Source organism: Bos javanicus, chromosome X (assembly GCF_032452875.1).
Source record: "Bos javanicus breed banteng chromosome X, ARS-OSU_banteng_1.0, whole genome shotgun sequence".
NCBI classification, from domain to species: Eukaryota; Metazoa; Chordata; class Mammalia; order Artiodactyla; family Bovidae; genus Bos; species Bos javanicus.
In genome coordinates, this window is record NC_083897.1 from 125,252,521 (window position 1) to 125,273,151 (window position 20,631).

The 20,631-nt window shown below is 40.5% G+C and overlaps 1 protein-coding gene across 2 annotated transcripts in view; it reads right to left on the minus strand.

The window, feature by feature from the left end:
* Window positions 1-20,631, minus strand: part of FRMPD4 (FERM and PDZ domain containing 4) — a 205,448-nt gene that overhangs the window by 20,101 nt on the left and 164,716 nt on the right. For both annotated transcript variants that reach the window (XM_061407869.1, XM_061407870.1), the window contains exons 8-13: window positions 19,615-19,734; window positions 12,839-12,975; window positions 9,895-10,021; window positions 7,406-7,495; window positions 6,516-6,698; window positions 4,390-4,528 (exon numbers count right to left, since the gene is read on the minus strand). In XM_061407869.1, coding sequence (XP_061263853.1) covers window positions 4,390-4,528; window positions 6,516-6,698; window positions 7,406-7,495; window positions 9,895-10,021; window positions 12,839-12,975; window positions 19,615-19,734 — 796 coding nt within the window. The remainder of the gene's footprint in view (window positions 1-4,389; window positions 4,529-6,515; window positions 6,699-7,405; window positions 7,496-9,894; window positions 10,022-12,838; window positions 12,976-19,614; window positions 19,735-20,631) is intronic.

Sequence of the window (20,631 nt, forward strand, 5' to 3'; positions counted from 1 at the left end):
TGTCAATATTGCTTTGTCAATTCCAGAGGTGACATTTTGAGGAAATGTTAGGGCCACATATTCTCCCATTTGTTTCCTCAAATTGCCCTCTGGCCCAAGTTTGATTAATGCCAATATCAGATAAACAAGAGATATAGGAAAAATAAAAACAAAAACAGTTTTACTGAAGAGGTTTTGGCTGTCTCCCAAATATATAATGGACTCAATGTTGAAGAATGTTCCAAGTCATTTTACTCAATATATATATTTTCATGAATACCACGTAAAGATAAAATTTGAAGACACTGAGTTACGCAACAGGCATATTTACATGTGACATAATAATAAATACACCTGTGGGGGTTCAGCATTGTTTTATTAACAATGACATGAATTATGACTGGCTCTGTGTGTGAGAGCATGTGTGTGTGTATGTGTGTGTGTGTGTGTGACTAGTGCAGGTTGTTGTGGGGAGGGAGAGTGGTTGAGCAACGATGTAAGAGAGCTCTTGGTTTAAACCCAAAGGTTGGCAGATTTTTTTCTGTAAAGGGAGGGCCAGAGAGTAAATATTTTAGGTTTTGTGGGGTCAATAGCTCCATTCAGCAACTACTCAACTCAACTGTTGTAACATGAAAGGAGCCATAGCTGACAAATAAGCAAACAGATGTAGTGACTTGAATGGTGACCCTGCAAAAGTTATGAATGTGACCTTATGTGAAAGGAGTCTTTGCAGATATAAGTAAGGATCTTGAGATGAGATCATCTGGAATTATCTGTGTGGGACCCTAACTCCAACGGAAAGTGTCCTTATAAGAGAAAAGCAGAGGGACACTTGGGCCATACACAGAAGACGGGGAGGCTGAGTGAAGATGGAGGCAGACACTGCAGTCATGCAGCTATAAGGAATGCAGATGGCCACCTGGAGCCGGAAGAGGCAAAAGATTCTCCCCTAGAATCTCTGGAGGGGGCCTAGCCCTGCCAGTGCTTGGATTTTGAACCTCTAGGCCCCCAGACTGTGAGAGAACAAGTTTCTGTTAAGTCCTCAAGCTTGTGATAATTTGTTATGGCTACCCTAGATATTTAATATAATGTACATGCCTGAGTTTTAATAAAATTTCATTCACAAGAACAAGACTTGATCCATGGGACATGGTTTGCTGACCCCTCGTTTAGACCAACAAGAAAACTGAATAGGTCAGCAGGCTAAAAGCAATTTAATAAGACTTTCCTAAGGCCCAGAGATGCTTAACTACATAGGTTCAGGGATTTGCAAAGTACTTGAAGGGTTAATTTTCAAGACAGTGAAGAAGAAAGAGGGGTTTACTGTTCCTAGCTAGAGGTCTTGATGAAGGTCTCTGATCAGTTTGAGACAAGAAGAAAACACACACTCTCTCTAAGCTTTCTTCTAGAAGGATGTGCTGATTTGGCTTCTGGAATGATCTGGGAGACACGAAGGATGTTTCCTACAGATGAGCTGGCCTTAACAGACTTCAGACTCTACAGGTTTTGAGTCTCAGGAGATCTTTGGGGGAATTTCTGAAGAGAAGGGAGGCTTTTCAGCCATTAGAGGAAGCTGAGCTCTGAGCTGCAGCTCTGCTTGGGTCAACCAGTTAGTTGCTTTTTGGAGTGTGCCATCTCTCCCTCGTCCTCTCTTATTAAACACAAGCATGCACACATGCAGGCTTGTGTGTGCTATTTGGAACATGTGCCCTCACCCTGAGGCTCACTGTCGAACCAAGAGAAATAACCGAAAGGTTGAAGCTCCCTTACTTCCCTATGGTGATATGATACTTATTGGAACTAAGTTTTTGCCTTATGAAACTTTATTCAACAACACATTGTGAGTTGCTATAAATTAGACAGAACTGAGGCCCCTATTACTGTAACCATTTGTAGAGTGGTAGCTTTGGCTTTCCTCTTGAACCCATACAATCTTAACCATCCATGGGGAAAAGGTTTGATTTTAACAATACACTTTAGGATTTTAAGATTTTCCAACGCAAAAGGGATATGTTAAATTGTGGAACCACTCTTGGTAATTTCAAAAGTCACAGTTCAATTGCTCTAAATCTCCTCGCTCAATGAAAACATGTGGTCATAAAGATATTCACCACTTAACCCAGCACACACATCCACCTCCTCTTTGATTCAATGTTTTTTTAATCAAACAGACACTTCAAGGTGGGTTGGGATGAAATCTAGCTGCAAGTCACAGTCGCCTTCTATCATGCCTTGCTCAACTCTCTGGTTTTCCTTTACCCTTTGACTGTAACTTTTTTCACTCAACAAGCTGTCACAATAAACTGTGTACCAGTCTATCTGTATGTGTGCCTAGCTTCATATTACTATATTTGCAGGGAATAATAATTTTTGTTTCCTGATAAGTTTAAAAGTAGATTTTCCTTCCCTTGTTTTCTCTTTCATTTTCTCTTCCATCTTTCAAAAACTGACAATGGAATTTGTTCCCTAAGAATTTCCTTTTCTTTTAAAATAAACTCTAATTATGGAGCCTCTGATTATACATTTTTCATGGCTCAGTATCTCTTACTTGAATGGTAGGCTCTGTCCATCAGCCATATTTACTGACTGTTCACTATAGATGGAGGAAAAAGCTCAAACACTGAAGAAAAATATGCAAACTATTCTATATAGAATGGATAAACGATGAGGTCCTACTGTACAGCACAGGGAACTATATTCAATATTATGGGATAAACAATAATGGAAAATAATGTGAAAAGAATGTATATACATACACACACATATATGTATAACTGAATAACTTTGCTGTACAGGGGAAATTAACACAACATTGTAAATCAACTATACTCTAATAAAATAAATTTCAAAAAATAGTTCTAGAATAAATGAAAACCATCTTCCCTCAAAGAAACTCTCAGTTTAACAGCTACAACCCCCCTTATCTGCACTTTTGGGGCTATTTCTTCGTGTCAAAGGGCTGAGATGAATTATTTGATCTTTGCCATTTCGATGCTTCTGCGAAAAAGCTAATATGATGTCCAGGGTCCCTTCTAGAGCCCCAAGTCCAAGGGTTGGACAATTTCCATGTCTTCCCAAGATAGAGGTCCCAGAACCCTGGACATGAGTCTGACGTGGGAGGAGGCACTTGGCGTCTGGATGTAGGGCACCTTAATGAGGGACCAGCTGCTTATAAAGTTGGAGGCTCACAACTACTGGGCATTCCATCCTGAGTTCTCTGCACCCTGACTGAGTTCTGGGAGAATGAGGCAGTTACAAATCAGACATAAAGGCTGAGACCTATACCCTTCACAATAATTAAATCACTGCTTTGGAGCTAGGTACCCAATATTTGCCAAGTGACATGTGAAAGACAGTGAAAGTCGCTCAGTCGTGTCTGACTCTGCAACCCCATGGACTATACAGTCCATGGAATTCTCCAGGCCAGAATACTGGAGTGGGTAGTCGTTCCCTTCTCCAAGGGATCTTCCCAACCCAGGGATCGAACCCAGGCCTCTCGCATTGCACGCAGATTCTTTATAAGCTGAGCCACAAGGGAAGCCCCATGTAAAATGTGATTTTTTAAAAAAATCAACATTTTCATTAAAAAAATAGAACATATCAGAAGTATTTGGAGGTTTTGTGTTAAATTTGGACATTAGATGCTTTTATGGGTATACTTTTTAATTTTTCAAGAAATATCCTTATTTTATTATTTTTTGAAATATTAATCACTTTAAATTAAACAGGTTTGTTTCATATATGATATAAATGTTTCAATGCCATTCTCCCAAATCATCCCACCCTCTCCCTCTCCCACAGAGTCCAAAAGACTGTTCTATACATCTGTGTCTCTTTTGCTGTCTTGCTTACAGGGCTATTGTTATCATCTTTCTAAATTCCATATATATGCATTAGTATACTGTATTGGTGTTTTTCTTTCTGGCTTACTTCACTCTGTATAATAGGCTCCAGTTTCATCCACCTCATAGTGTATACCTGTGGCGGATTCACGTTGATGTATGGCAAAACCAATACAATATTGTAAAGTAATTAACCTCCAATTAAAATAAATAAATTTATATAAAAAATAAAAGCGATATGGGTGAAAAAAAAATAAACAGGTTTGGTTAACATGTCTTAGATCATTCTTTTTAATAATTCAAACCGCAACTACAGCATTGTACCAGATTGGTTTGTCATGCTAGATTTTGCTTCTGCAGTGCTGACTCACCCCTAGTTTATATCAGCAATACATTGTTCAGTCTCAAAATATGGAATCCTTTTTACTTCTCCCTCTTCCTATATTAGCCTGTACATCTATAATGATTAAATCTGCTCATCTCTCCTTAAAAGGAAACATCCTTATTACTGTTGTCAGTTGGCATGGGGAAGGGAGGTCGGTGCCTCGTGAGTTTGGGAAGAGAATACCTGTGTCCTGGGTCCCTGCGTTTTTCTTGTTGGCCATGTTAAATATCGACCTCCTGGAATCCACAAGCAGACGGTAGTATCCAGCTGTTAAGCAGGCCAGGTTCATGGCGTCCGAAGACTCCATCAGGAGCGTGATGGGCTACACAGAAGAGAACGCTTTGGTTAAAACCATCTCCCCTTAATAACCTCCCTCAAGTGACAACAGTGACATTTGTGCTTATGAAATGTGAACAAACGAACTTCTAGAGTGACTGTTTCACTGGAGAAACACAAGTGAGGGAAAGGTCAGGTGTAACAGAGAGCCTGACTGAAAAAAGTTCCGGTGACACTATTTTGAAAGTCTAGACATTTGGAATCTTTTCCAAGTTATATTGGGTTAAAACAAATAACACTGGTTTTGTTTCAAATCATTAATATTTTAAAAAGTCACAGGTAAGGAGTCAGTTAACAGATACGAATTCACCATCTGAAAAAAAATCACAGGAAGACTAAGTTTGGGTTCATGGTGAAAATTTGTGTTGAATTGAAGTAAAAATCAAGTGGAAATTACTGTTAAGACTGAATGAAAAGTGTTGAAGAGACCCAGGGGAAGGATACTTCTAAAAGAAATTGTAAATTCACAGGGAGGGGAAAATAGACATGGGAGTTGAGAAAAGGCCTTGCCCCAACTTTCTAGAAACATAATTGGACAAGGATCTTGGGCATACAGGGAAGCAACTATTCTCGTTGAGAAAGGGAGGGTGGATAGGCTGGTGTGTTCTTGTTGAAAAAGAGAGAAAGTGAGAGGAAAATAAGGGAGCAAGAAAAAAGCAGACAACCAGAGGCACAGAAACAGCGAGATGACAGGTCCCTTGCTTTCACTGCCAAGGGTAGGACACTGGCCAGGACGATGGCCTTGGGTGATGAAACCTAACTTCCGTCCCAAGGCCTTAATCAACTCGAGTTGCTGCCTTTTCCTTCCATTTCAATGGCAGTCTCCCTCCAAGCAGCCCCGCAATTCTTTTATATAAACAGGAAACCATCCACAGGGTCTTGTCACCTCCTCCTGTTTGAGATAGATTATCCCTGTTATCAGGTCTGTGATGACTGCACCCGATACACCCATTCTTCTGCCCCTTTTACATGACAGGCTATATTGCTCTTAGCATCTTTGGTCATGGACCAGGACAGGTGTGCCAAGTCTACCCTTGGTCATTCATTGCCATGAAGTCAAGTGCAGTGCCCTGGACTCAGCCCATGAAACACCATGGGCCATGGCCGGCGTGCCTAAGCTCCACGCTCTCCCTTGATGTGTCCCTTCTGTTGTGTAGAAGCCCATTTCCACATTCTCCTCTACTCTTAATCTGCCCCTCCCACAGCACTGGGGGGTGGGGTGAAGCTAGGAGTGGGTCCTTCCCCCGTTCTCAGAGCACAACTTCTCCCAGTTCAACCTGTTTCCTCTGCAGACTCACTGGGCCTTTTCTCTACAGAAATGTCACATACATTAATGCTGCCAAAATCCAATGACTCATCTATGACTGGGACAAGACGGCGGGGACAGGGGACCTGGATTGCTTCCTGTCAACTTCTGTTTGGGGAGGAAATGTCTGCCCTCTGAGGACAAACTCAGATGGCTGTTTCCAGTGAAATGGCCATGATATTCAAGGGGCCAGATGTTCGGCCACCACTAATTGCTACAGCATGAAAAGACAGATTGACTGAAATAGTCAGTCTTTCCAAAAGAATGAGCACATATGCATGCTACATCAAAAAGGGAATGGGGAATCTAAACAAAGTTGGGAAGACTCTCCCTGACTCTCTACATAAGAATCATGTGTTCTAGAAAGTAAGTAGGGAAACATTTCCCCCACTCCCCATCACTCTGGAGCCAGACGGGACCTTAGACCCAAACTCATTTGCTTTCTCATATAGAGCTGAAGAGATGGAGCTCAGAGAAAGAGGGGGACTTGTCCCCTAATCACAGAGCCATCTAGTGAGGACTGGAGCCCTCATGTCTGAGTTGAGTGGATTTTTTCTTTACCCATTTCACCACTGATGGGCTGCACAGGTTGAAATTTTGCTTGCTTTGTAAATATCAGAAGCACTATCAGGAAGCAAGGTCATATGTCAATATCTGAAAGACTTACCTTCACATCCAGCACATGGAGCTCCACCCTCACCAAGCTCTCCTCTTCAGTAAACATCTCAATCCTGTTGACATGGCTGAAGTCAGCTAAAAGAGCCACCAGATTGGTTTTGGTGTTTATGACGTGGCTTATGCCATAGCGGGGTCCCACCAAGAGGGTCACTTCTGAGCGCTTTTCTGCCTGCTGAGAAAGACATGTCCACAAAGTTTTAAAAATACCAGACTTCTGGCAATTCCCTGGTGGTCCAGTGGTTAAGACTCCATGCTTTCACTGCCCGTGGTCCATGTTCCATCCCTGGTTGGGGAACTAAGATTCTGCAATTTTCATGATGTGGCCAAAACAAATAAATAAATAAAATAACAATGAAAATGCTCTGAAGCACCAGGCATAGTTGAACCTGAGAGTCTGTTTTTCTAAGATTACATTTTCTTTAGAAAGTATTCCCAGGTTATATTGTACTAAAACATCCAAGTAGAAGAACCAGATATATGATTACAGCAAGGCTCTGATAAATTATGAATAATGTAGGAAGTAAATGTTATCATAGTATGCATATTCATTATCATGAGAGGCTATCAGAAATGAGGATATTTTTTTCTCTTTTTCAAATCATTCTGGCCCAATGATTTAAAAGGAGGCCATTGTGAGAGTGCACCAATTCTCTCGGCTCTTCATATTTCCTTTTCTGGGGCATTCTGCAGTGATATTATCTAGCTTAACATTTCTTCTGATATTTTCAGACTAGGGTGCAGTCAATTAGAAATGAAGGCTGGAAAAGATTCACAGCTGATTTGCTTTTGTCATCAAAGGCAGCTCATTCAAGACAGCCTAGGCAGTGACATTTTGAAGGCCTCTGTGACTTCCACCAAAAAGCAAGAAAAAGAAATTACCACTAATGTTGCCTTGAACACACGGCCCCCATACAGTCGGAGGTCACTGAGGAACTTGAGATAATGGACCTTGGCTTGCAGTGCGGAGAGCTAAGGAGAGAAAAGAAACCTCAGGTGTTCACTCCATCAGGTGTGATTTTGTTTCTGCTGGAGACCAGCCGAAAACAAAGGCAAACGAGAAGGATGCTTCCACTGCCAACAGATGGGGTGTGACAAGGGCTCTTCATGAGGAATGAAAGTAAGCTGACCAAGGGCTGTAACAGGACATCTAGCTTAAAATTTTTGTATTGGGCGGGGGAGGGGGGGAGTATAGATATGCTGGGCCAGGGCATTCAACAAGTCAGAACAAGATAATAAAATTCTCCACTGAAATGGGGTGTGCAGAGTTTGTGGGGGCTCTTTTGAATACATACCTTCAATCCATAGAAAGCCTTTTAAACAGGCTCTACCATCCCATCTTGTTTCTTCCAGTCTTTGTAAGAGTTTAGGGAAAATGAGCTTTTTGAGCATCTATCATTGTGGAAATGTTTGAAATTCCTATCTAAGTCTCTAGAAATGTAATTCCAAGAATCTAGCGAGTTTCATAAATGATTGACAAATGAAATTTTATCCAGTAAAATTGATCCTTAAGAAGACTTAAAAATGTAGATTCCCATATCCTAAAAAAATACTTGATTGAAAAAAGTCCACAGTTCAATGTAAAATATGATATAAAACTACTATATAAATATAAAATAGATAAACAACACGGTCCTACTGTGGAGAATAGGGAACTATATTTAATATCTTTATAATAATCTATAATGGAAAAGAATCTGAAAGCAAATATATAATATATATACACACACATATACATATAACTGAATCACTGCTGTATACTTGAAGCATTTTAAATTAACTATATTTCAATAAATCTTTTTTAAATTTAAAAAAAATGAAAGAAAGAAAAAAGTCCACATTTCATAACAAATGTTCCAGAAGAGTTTGTTAGGGGTGAAGTTTTCCAACAAGGTGCGGAATATCAAGTGGCAAGGGCTGTAAAACTCTGTTTTCAACTGCAGATAACTTGCCAACTCATTTGTTAACTGTACCTCAATGCGCTATCCTTCATATAATTGTAATTTAGGACCAATCATCCAGCCTACTTCTTTCAAAAATCCAAAGCACTTTGCAAATTGATGCGAAAGCAAACCACTCACTCTTAACTAGAAAAAATGACCTTTATAGAAGGACAGTGATAGACCGATCTTAGAGCCGTTATCCAAATTATTACAAAACCAGTGGGCCAGGCGTGGGGGAAAAAAAATCACACCAAGTCAATTAAAAGAAAAGTAGCTTTGGGCAAATCAGAACTGACATTTAGAACATCTTGACCCATGACATCCTGCTATATTTTCATAGGCTGAATACTTACAGAAACTGAGGAGTAAGTCAAAGGTGACTGGTAGTGTGTCGAACTTGATTACATGTTTAAAAACAGTCATTGGGGTGATGAGGGAGCAGAAACAAGTATGTGTTAGCCAATAAAAAGGACTTAAAACCAGATACTAAGACCAAGAAACTACCCACAGAAATAATTTGTACTCCAGTTACACATATATTGATGGCCGATATCACTGAGAAAATGTTCTTGGGTTGGTAGGCTGCCTTCAGTTTTACAGTTTACATAAGGCTCCTTCTCTCTCTAGTTTCTAAAACCTTTTGCTTTTTATTACCAATAAACATAACTCTCTATTCTGACCAACAGTATATTTTTAAATGTTCTTTCTGTTTCTTCTACTCGATTAAAAAAAAAAAAAAGATTTTAACGCTAATGATGGTGAGTGACAGAACTGAACTTATCTTCTCTCTAAAAGTACAATTCAGTTCATTGGTTGTCAATTGGGGTGATTTGGACAAAATCTGGAGACATTTTTGTTTGTCATGATTGAGGGGATGGGTGCTGACAGCTCATGGATAGAGACCAGAGATGATGCTAAATATCACACAGTGCGCAGGACAGCCCTTCTCCCCAACCAAAAATGATCTGATCCCAAATGTCAAGAGAGCCAAGGGAGAGAAACTTTGGTTTAATTAATGTGGCATCAAGTCTGCAGGGACCCTTACTGACTGCTGTGCACTTAAGCTGGTCTGAGTGGTATGCAAAACTATGATGAAAATATGAAATTATTTGGCAATTCTGTCCTCTAATCCCAAGGTCTTAGAGGCTTTGCAAGGTTCTCCTGCATGCACATGTGAACGCGCACAAACTCTGTACAATAAGGAGTCTATAGTGTGCAAGGAATAAAGAGGTCTCCATAAGAATACTTATTTTTCATTAGTCTTAGAAACATGTGAATAGTTAAAGTAAGAGAAGGTTATATAGTGTTACAGCTTCTGAAAATCTGGTGCTAAGTATTTTATTCATGGGCTAATTTTAAACATTTTAAAAAATGCATGCAAGCCTCTCTCTTTAAAATCCATTTTCTATTAAGATGCAAATGTGATACCTTTTTACCGGGTGGTACCAAGTTTTGATTTGCTTTGACAAGGTGTGAAAGTGCTTTCTTTATGTTCTTCTCTTTCATGCTTTGCAGCACAGCAGAGGGAAGAAAAGTCTCTAATCCCCATTCTTTTCTGCAATAAAGAGCAGATCTTTAATTTCACATTCTCGTGATGATTAGTTATCTAAGACAAAATGGCGCTCTGATGTTTGTTGGAACAAACGAATTCTTATGAAGGCAGAGAATGGAGATAAGTCCCCAATAAGGGAAGCAACCTTTAATTTACACTCAGGAAACATACTATTTGATCATTAATCCATATGTTTGCATTTTAAAAGAAATATATTCCTCACTGTCCAGAGAGGAGCATTTGGGATCAATGGAAATTGAAGAGACACTTTATCCATCCCACCTCTGAGTCTCTTAAAACTCACTCACATGTCTGTGTTTGTACTTCCAACAACTTTTCCCCATCCCTTTGTTTATTCTCATTGTCACCTCCCCTGTCTGCCCACGGTCGTCTTTCTCTATTCGCTTAGAAGGATGAGTATACCTCCTTCATGGTCCCAAACCATTCTTTCCTCCTCATCTCCCTCACTAATGGTGATTTCCTTAGAAACACACAATTCTCTTTTCTCCCACCCAGATAATGTCTATCTAACTCCTTCCATCAATAGTTCTTGCTGAGGTGGGGAGCGGGTTGCCCATATGGAGTCAGGGTAGGGTTTAGGACCCTTAAGTGTGTTTGGTACTGAAAGGGAGATGTAACCATCTCTCATAGGTGTGGCTATACTAGGAAAAAACAAACAATGGGACTGGGTTAGTATATTCTTGCCAAGAATCTATTTCTCCAACAATGACTAGAACCCTATCCTAAGACAGTTCCACGTTTTGAATTCTAGGAAATTATCCTGATCGGTCATGTGACCAACCAGTATCTTCTAAATTATATGAAGACTTTTGAGAAGGCTCTGGTTATTTCTCCTGGTCTAGATTCTCTCTAAAGAAGAGTAGGAAGTCAGCCTCCCTCCACTTGGCCATTCACATGCTTTTCCCTAGTTAAGATGGTGTTTTTCATGATCACCATTTGCTTCCTCCTCCTTCTCCTCAACTTGTACTTATTTTCGCCCATCATTTGGCACTTCTTATGGACTACCTTGTAATTCTACTTATATCATTATTTTACATCATTATTTTTCATTCTATGTCTTGTCTTTATAATCAGATCACAAATTCTTCAAAGGTTAAGATAACAATTTATACTTACTACTATTTTCTCTTCTCCTAGTAGAAATGTCATATAAAATGCTCAGTGAACATTTGTTGTGTGAATGAATTAATTAATGAGAACATTAATTAATCATCACAGGCTCTGCAAGATTCTTAGGCAAGCTAGGTATCTCTGGAAGTTTTTGACTGTACCATGTCCAACCTGGTAAAATGTGGGTACAGAGAGTAGGAACAGAGATGCATTTTGGTTGTCTGAAAATCATCTCAAGTTGTGCAGGCCACCTTTTCAAATGGGATCCAATCTCATCTGTCCCCCAAAACCTCAGAAAGCGGATTGGGTGAGGGTGTGAAGGGATCCACTTGGGTGTGAGACCTCTTTGTGAGCTGAATCTCTCTTGGCTTCCAGAGAAACTAAGAGAGAAAGAAACAAACCATCTGCAAAAAGAAGTGCGCTGAGATTGGAAGGCCTATGGTTCTCAAACTGCACACAAGGATCTGTCCCTAGGCAGCGACAGGGCAACTGAGAATGGCAAGATCAGGGCGCTGGGAGTCCACAAGCTGGAAGCTCTCATCTTCCCCACAAAAGGCTCTCAAGCCTGCTCAGAAGCCATTTTGCTGTGTGGGAGAGTCAATCTGCCACTGTGGAACCTGGGGAGGCTTTGCAGGCAGCCAGCCCATGGGAAACTTCTTTGGGATGGAGGGTTTCAATCAGCCATATGCAACTTGGAGGTGGAACAGACACTAAGGCTTTCAGTGTTACATGAAGATGAGGCTTCAGCCCCACCATAAACTTTGAAACACGACTATTTCTTTTTCTTAGCATTAGAGCTGCCAGGATTAAGAAAATGGTGGCTGCTTTAGGTAACTGGATCACCCGCCAACGGGAAGTATACAGACTGGGAGACAGAGGGTTCGCTTTTAAAGGATGACTTACATGAGCTTGTCAACTGAGGACAACATAAATTGCTTTTTTCTAAGAAGGCAGGCTCTTTTCCAGCTAAAGAGGTAGTATGCTGTTATAAATGCCATATTCAGCAAGAGAAGGTATTTATGTTCCAAACTTTTGATTCATGAAGCAAAGTTTGTATGGCATCCTTTCCCATGCTGTCACAGTTCTTTATTACCAATACCAACTTACCTGATTATGACTCAAGAAATTACTTTTTATATGACATTTTGATCATCCGAAGGTAATCTCTGGTTATGCACACCATTTTCTAAACACAGGTCTTCAAATGATTACACAAACAACAGTGCAAAGCGGAGTCCCACTGCCTTGGTTCAAATCCTACCCTCCCTAGTTAATAGCCAGTGTGATTTGGATAAGTTACTAAACTATTCTCAGCTTGCTCATCTGTAAAATGGAGTGACAGTTCTACACTTTTCATAGGGAGGTTGTGGGAATCAAACAGCTTAATGTCTGAAAAGTGCTGAGACCAGAGCTTGGCTTGGAGCCAAGTTCATTTAGGAATTTTAAAATGTACGCTTCATTTGCAATGTGACCTTCAGTTTAACCATAGTTGTCTGAAGGTGGATTACAGAAGAAATGGTCTCTTCCACCGAAAACGAACAGAACATTCATATATTTTGCCTCTGGTTAACAGATGCTCTGCCACAAACAAGATCAATTTTGGAAATACACATACACATCAAAAATACCCTTGGGCATTAAGGAGACAGCATCTTTGTCTTCAAAATGGTTCGGAGAGTCAGCACTTACTCGATGTACTTGAGAGAGATTTTCTGCGTTTGCTTGGTGGTCACGGTTGCGATGTACATTTGCAGCGCTGCCAGCCTCAGGGCTATGTCATATTTCAGCTCCGGCCCAAACCTCTCCTGAACGACATCGTTACAACTCTGAAAAGACACCAGCAGAGGGCGCAGCTTGTCAAAGGATGCATCATGTCGCCCTAGAGTGACACGCGTTTCTTCTGTGTCCCACCTTCACTTCCACGTGAAAGTGAAGTGAAGTGAGTCGCTCAGTTGTGTCCGACTCTTTGCGACCCCACGGACTGTAGTCCATCAGGCTCCTCTGTCCATGGAATTCTCCAAGCAACAATACTGGAGTGGGTTGCCATTCCCTTCTTCAGGGGATCTTTCTGACCCAGGGATTGAACCTGGGTCTCCTGAATTGCAGGCAGATTCTTTACCATCTGAGCCACCAGGGAAGCTGCTTGGAATTGAGTCAGTATTTAAGTATACACACACAGACCACACAAACATTGAACATTCATCACAAGCGAGCTGCTAATTAAATATTTAGCTTTTTTGTAAAAATAACGAGGAATTTAGGAATGGAATTCCCAAACACAGGTGTCATGACTGAAAACGTGAAACCCTGGTAGCATGACGTGGCTTGTGGAGCTAGGCTACCGGGATTGGAATCCTCGGTTCCAATCCTCTTTCTCCACTTTCAGTGTGTGACCTTGGGCAAGCCCCTTAATTGTTCTGTACCTCAGTTTCCTCTTCTGTGAGTTGGGGATAATACTCCCCATTCACTGAGTTGTGACGAGGATTAAATGAGTTAACAAGGTAAAGCCCTTAGAACTCCATCTGGTAAATTGGAAGCTCTCATACATGTTAAGAGCTGTCATCATCAATATCACCCTCTTCCTAGCATCCAGAGAGGCTTCAGGGAGGCAGAATTAGAAGGCGATGGAGAGGAGCAGCTCTGGACCTACACCTGCTCGGGAGTCCTGGCTTCACTAATGGCTACCTCTGTGTATAACCTTCAAGCAGTTAACTTTGCTCTTGCAGCCTCAGTTTACTCATCTGTACAATGGGAATTCATACTAACAACGTGGCCAGAGTAGGGAGGGGGGTGAGGATGTGAGATGCATGCTTTGTCACAGTGCCTTGGTACATTCAGTGAAGGGTGGCTCTTGAAATTGCCAGTCCGTTCCAGTGGGGAGTGCCCTCACTGTGACTTTGAGGGAGTCGCTTGGCTTTACTTTGTTCACATGTAAAAGGGCAATGCCTGCCTCACAGGGTTTGGGGTAAGCATCAGATTGAAGAGGTGCTGAGACAGTGTTGTAACATGCCAAGCCCTCCAGGACCACATGGTTTTAGGGTGCCATTCTCACTTCCTCATGGATCAAACACTGAACCGAATGGTGATGAGAAACATGGTCCCGAATAAGGATATTATGCATGTGTGTTTACTTATCTTTGTTATGGGAAACTAAACTCTTGGGCTAGAAAATACAGCCTCTTTCTCCCATCTTTTATCCTTTGCCTTGCCTCCCAAATGATTTCAAACAGAAAACTGTATCAGGATTTGCTTGGCTCCTTTCTGAGATAAGTACATTTATGACTACTTCATGCATTGATTTGACTGAATGGGAACATGTACCCTCGCAAAGGTCCGTCTAGTCAAAGCTATGGTTTTCCAATACATTTCACAAATGTATGTATGTGAGAGCTGGACTATAAAGAAAGCTGAGTGTCAAAGAATTGATGCTTTTGAACTGTGGTGTTGGAGAAGACTCTTCAGAGTCCAACTTGTCATTCCTAAAGGAAATCAGTCCTGAATATTTATCAGAAGGACTGATGCTGAAGCTGAAACTTCAATACTTTAGCCACCTGATGTGAAGAACCAACTAGTTGGAAAAGACCCTGATGCTGGGAAAGATTGAAGGCAGGAGGAAAAGGGGACGACAGAGGATGAGATGGATGGATGGCATCACCCATTCAATGGACATGAGTTTGAGTAAACTCCAGGAGTTGGTGATGTCCATCCATGGGGTCGCAAAGAGTCAGACACGACTGAGTGACTGAAGTGAACTGATGGTTTCTGCACACAGTATTTGCCCTTTGGATACCTCCCAATGGCGCTCTGGTGCTATGGAGTTATGCCCTGCCTACCTGCTCTGGCTCTCTGCCTCTCAACCCACCCCTCACCCCCAAGAGTGAAGCCACATTCCCTGCCCTCCATTCTTCATATGCTTTTCCTTCTCCACTTCTCCTTAAAAGTCTTGTCTATCTGGACTGGACTGCACTCTGGTTGGAAATGGGTGTAATTAGAGGCAGGAGACAGGGTGGCTCTGAAGGAAGACAGCCTCTGGGAGCAATTTCAAGCTGCCATTTTGTTTTTGTGGCATTAGATCTACCAGTTATTTTCAAGAGCTCAGGACTGTCCACAATGGGGCACCATGCATTTCAGGGTCCAGTTAGGGTCATTTTGAGGGATAGGGTGCCAGGCCATAAAAGGTATTCAAAGAACCATTTTTTTTTTTGATATATTACTTCATTTTAGGACTGCTAAAAGGACTTGCACAACAGATGTGAAACAGGATTTTAGCATAGAATTTAGAGACAAAAGGTCCAAGTGGGATCCTAGGCTCTGTCAACCACTAATCAAATGACTTTGGACCTGGCATTCCATCTTTCTTGAGTCTCAGTTTTCCTATCTGAAAAAAAAAAAAAAAAGCTAATGACAGCTAACTCTCAAGGTTGCTAGTATACCTGTGAGGATGTTTCATAATAAAGACTGTGCTTTATAAAGGTGAGTCATCACTATCACTTCTCAGAATTGCGACTGAGGTTGTTGTTTCCCACTCCTGTATTTAATCAGACTTCAATTTTTTTGTTTAAGTGATTAGTCACTAATTACATTATATAATTAGTTCAGACTGATCCCAGAGAACTACTGTGACATATGACTTATACATATTTTTGGTACAAATTATGCATTTATTACTCTCAAGTGCATTATTTAAAATAGTTACACATGCAAATGGCAGTCGCTGATTTGCTTAACAGAGATCTCAACAGACTCCACTTTAGACCTACAAAAATTCATTTATAATGAACATGTGAGATACTAAAAAAAAAAAAGAAGATACTTCTAAAGTGTTAGAACACATTTTGTAGCCTGATTATCCTGTTTACCAATTGGTGTACCATCTTTTTAAAAAAATAGACGGTGGACAGTAAAATGTCAGCAGAGCTTATTATAATTATGAATTAGAAGAGTCAGGATTATTAGGGCTTAGTGTTATTAGATATGTTAAAATCTGTAAAATACTTCATGGTCCATTAATGGTTAAGACATTTCTATATATTATCACTATTGAAACCTCTGTGGTCATTGTCATGGCTCACCTCATCAATGGCCACTGCCCTCAGTAAGAGCTCACTAAGTTGGATTGATTTTTGGCTGTGTAATGTGATAGACACTGTTTCTGTTTCCTCTTTTGTTCTCTAGGCTAATTTTATTGCATCCTTTTAGTACCTTAAAATCAACACTTGGGACATAGAACCATTTGTAGGTCCATGGACTCATGGTAGACACATACGTAATTTTAGACAAACTGCATGTTCTATGATACAAGGCATTTTGAAACAGGGGTCTGAATCCAAGAAATTTTCATTTCCTGTTCTCAGTGAAGGATAAATGAGATGATGATAGATTAATTTTGGTCTCTATCACCCACCATAACATGGTCCCCGCCCCCACCCCTGCCCTGCTACCCATCACTGGCTACTCCTTGAAGGAGTAGCTAGTCCACCAGCCAAGCAACACCCAAGGTAAGAAAGCAGAAATATCTTCAGTCTTCAGCTAGTCCCAGGGCAAGAGTCCCAGCAGGTTTTCCTGTTCTCAGGACAGCTCCACAGGTATAAAGGATGTATCATTGAAATAAGAAAGATCTCCATGAACTGCATTCAATTTGAGCAAACAGACTTAAATAGAACCATGCTTAGCAGTACTCCCGGGGTACTTAAAAGGTCTCCCCTCCCCAAAACAAACACAACTGTGTTCTTCTTTTAGAAATGCAATAAATTTGCGATGTTTAAAACAGACGCCGAGTAAATGGTTTTAAAGCATCATCTTGTTAATGGGATGAGTATATAATTAGAGAATGACAACTGAATGCATATCGTGTTCTACAGCCATGTACTGATAGGCACCTGTAACTATGTATTTGCAACTAATAAGCTTAAAACATAGTATATGGGATGTGAGTTGCAGTGGCAGAGCCCTGGGTCGGTTCTCAGTAGGAATATGGGGAAGATGCAGTAACAGGTCAGCTGAGAATCAGGCTGTCCCATGCAGTCAGGTCTGGGTTACCTGGCCTTTGGGGAAGAGAGGATATTGTTGAGGGGTCCAGGGAACCAAAGTTTAACATTTAAGGAAGCCAAACTCATGGCGGTTCATTGTTCTGGGTAGAAAATGGAGTGAAGTGCACCGCACATCTCTCTATTTGGAGTAGGACTTCCTTTTCCTGACGATTTCAGGTTATCTACATGAACAGTAAACATCCTACTGAGCTCTAAATACCACAGTCTCCTCCAAAGAGGTGGGAAACATTTAACAGGCCTTTGCCTGAGTGCTCTCATTGGTTGAAATGTTCCAGTATGTTCTGCTTTTCTCCTCCCACTTAATTTCTGCTCTCTAGGGCTTATTGCTACTTAATTTATGTCATTATTCCTAACCTCTGACATTTATCTTTTTTACATCTCTATGCCAACTTCTATTTTCTTTTCATACCCAACTTTTTAAAGCAATATTGTCCTAAAACCCCTACCACTTAAGTATTTATGTCGATTACAGGTCTCTTTAAAAAAAAAAAAAAAGATCACAAAAGCTTTGCAATGTACAAGAAAATACTGAGAATAGTAAAAAAAAATACCAATTTATCAACTACCCAGAGTAAAGGAATATTTCTTTTCTTTTTCCTACATTCTTTGCTTTTTATTTCTTACTTAGGGCTCCAGCAACCTTTGACTTAACAGATATCCCCTAGCCAAAGAGAGCAGCATTTTTTTGCCTCCTTTTTCTGTGGGGGAAGGTTACATTAAGGTTCACAACCTCTTTGTGTAATTCTAATGTAGATGCTTAAGTATTAAGTAAGTGGGTTCTTACTGTTTAATGTGATTATATTGGGAATTTAAGAGTAATGGGAAGCGGTTATAGAGAAATATAGGAATACTGCCTAAATATCAAGTGGATCAATTCCCTTTGGGACAAACTAGCAAAGATTCTCATTTCCGGAAGCCTTATTTTTTAAAAATTATATCCCAGTATCAGACAGAGACTGCAAAACATACTATGTTCTTAAAGTTTTACTGCCTTGAAATTAGTAATTCTACTACAATGAATATCATGATGTTTTAGAACAATCTAAACACTAAATAAATGAATGAACAAAATACGTAAATAAAAGAGAAGGGAATTCTTACAGAAGAATGCCAATGAATAACTGAAGAAGAAATAATGGAATTAGGCAAATCATTTTCAACCATTACAATAATAATATTATTATTTGGGCAAGCATCATCAATGAATACTGAAATGAACAGGTGAAACGATAAAAAGGGAGTTGCAAAGTGACTTTCTGCAAATTACTTATTAACTAGAAAAGGGAAAGTAGTAATTTCTGGAAAACATTATTTAATGTTTATGCTGACAAGAGTCAATGTGTAAAACTTCCTAGAAAAAAAAAAAAGAGTCAGTGTGAACCTTACCACAAAGGGGACAGAACGATACCATGTGCTTCCTGACACAATGCACTACAGAGGGCAGGGGGTCACTTGTGTTGCTTTTCTGCCCCCAGTGCAGAGCCCCATCTAATCACGAGAAAACATCAGAGAAACCAAAACTGAGAGATTTCTACAAAATAACTGATCAGCATTCTGCAAAACTGTCAAGGTTGGGGAAATTAAAGAAAGGCTGAGGTAAGGCATGCTCCAGATTGAAGGAGACTAAAGTGGCATGCCAACTAAATACAAAATGAGATCCTGGAGTGGATTCTATTCTAGAAAAAATGGATATAGAGGACAGTTTTAGGACAATGGGCAAACTTTGGATATAAACTGTAGATCACATAATGGAAATGTATCAGTGTCACATTTGCTTATTTGGTTAATTGTGTAATGATTATATTGGAAAATGTCCTTGTTACTACAAAATACACTGACATATTTTGGGGTAAATGAGTATGGTTTTAGTAACTGACATTCATATGGTTCAGAAAAAATATTGTGTGTGGGGGGCGGTGAGGAGAATGTGTGCACACACTGAAGATAGAGTAATGTGGTATAATGGGAATAACTGGTGAATCTAGGTGATGGATATGAAAGAGTTCATCTACTACTCTTGCCACTTTTTCACAAGGATGAAATCAAAATCAAGTGAAAATTTAAAAAGCACCATGGAACTTTACTCAATATTTTATAATAACCTATAAGGCAAGAGAATCTGAAAAAGTATATATATATACTTTATATATATATATATATATATATATATATATATATATATATAAATATATATAACTGAATCGCTGTGCTGTACCCCTGAAACATGATATTGTAAATCAACTATACTTCAATTTAAAATCAAAGCACCATGGAATCCTTTTATAATACATTAAGCTTGGGGGAGGTGAGGGACGAAGAGAAAGAAGATCCCAAATGAAAGAATTCAGGGAGGAAAACCCCACAGTTTATTCATCCCACAATGTTAGTATGAAACATGTCCCAGTTATCACATACCTGAACATACAGATACTCAAAAGCAACTGGATCTCGCCTTAAAAGGTCAATTGGATCCTTTGGGACAAAGCTGATTCGGAAAAGACATCTCATCTTATGGGAGCTGGGCCTCTGGGTGACCTAGAAGAACAGACCAATGATAAGACTCCTTCAGGGCTGGCAGAAAGGTCTGTGGGCCAGAAGCAAAGGCAGCTTTCTCTGGACACTGAAGAAGGAAGTGGTTGAGGTTATTTTAGTATCTATCATCCATACTCATTCCCTGAAAACTGCACATACCTATGACTTAGGTCATGTTCCCCCACAGCAGTCCCTGAAATGAGTGACTTCAAAAAGGAACTGTTCCCAGGAGAGGCCAGTGAGGGAGGAGAGGAAGGATGTCAGACAGCAGAGGAACCAGCTCAGGTCAGCCCAGCAGAGATGGCTGTGGGGTGTCCCGGGGAGATTCTGGTGGGAAACTTACCCCATGGATCCCCTGGGTGCACAGATAAGTCACTGGTTTTGGCCTCTCCCAGGGGGATGTGAATTTCCAGGTATGTACAGGATGGGTGCCAGCTGTCTGAGGGCAGTCCTCTGAAGATGCTGGCTGTTATAAGTGACAGTCACACACTCAAGGGAGGCTGGGGGCAGGGCACAAAAGGAGCCCCGGGGGAAAAGTGCAGAGACGTCCACTACTGTTTATTACTGCATACCACTGTCATGGCTTTCTCCCTTGGACTCTAGCATGACGGTAGCAGTGAAAACGTGACAGTGACAACCTGCATGACATCCAACTGAAAGGCTGGGGGACAATCGTACTGGCCCAGTCACTAAATCTGGAGTCCACAAGTTTCCAAAACTACCCCAATTTCTACTCTCATGATTTGTTCAGATTGTTCAAAGGGGCTGAGAATATACCATAGGTCCTTCAGGGTTAAGGACCGTGGATCCTTTTGAGTTGCTTTCCTTTCCCCCAGCATAGTGTGTGACACCTACTAGGTCTTAGTTTCTTAATTCTTTCTGTAACAAAAGGGAATCAGT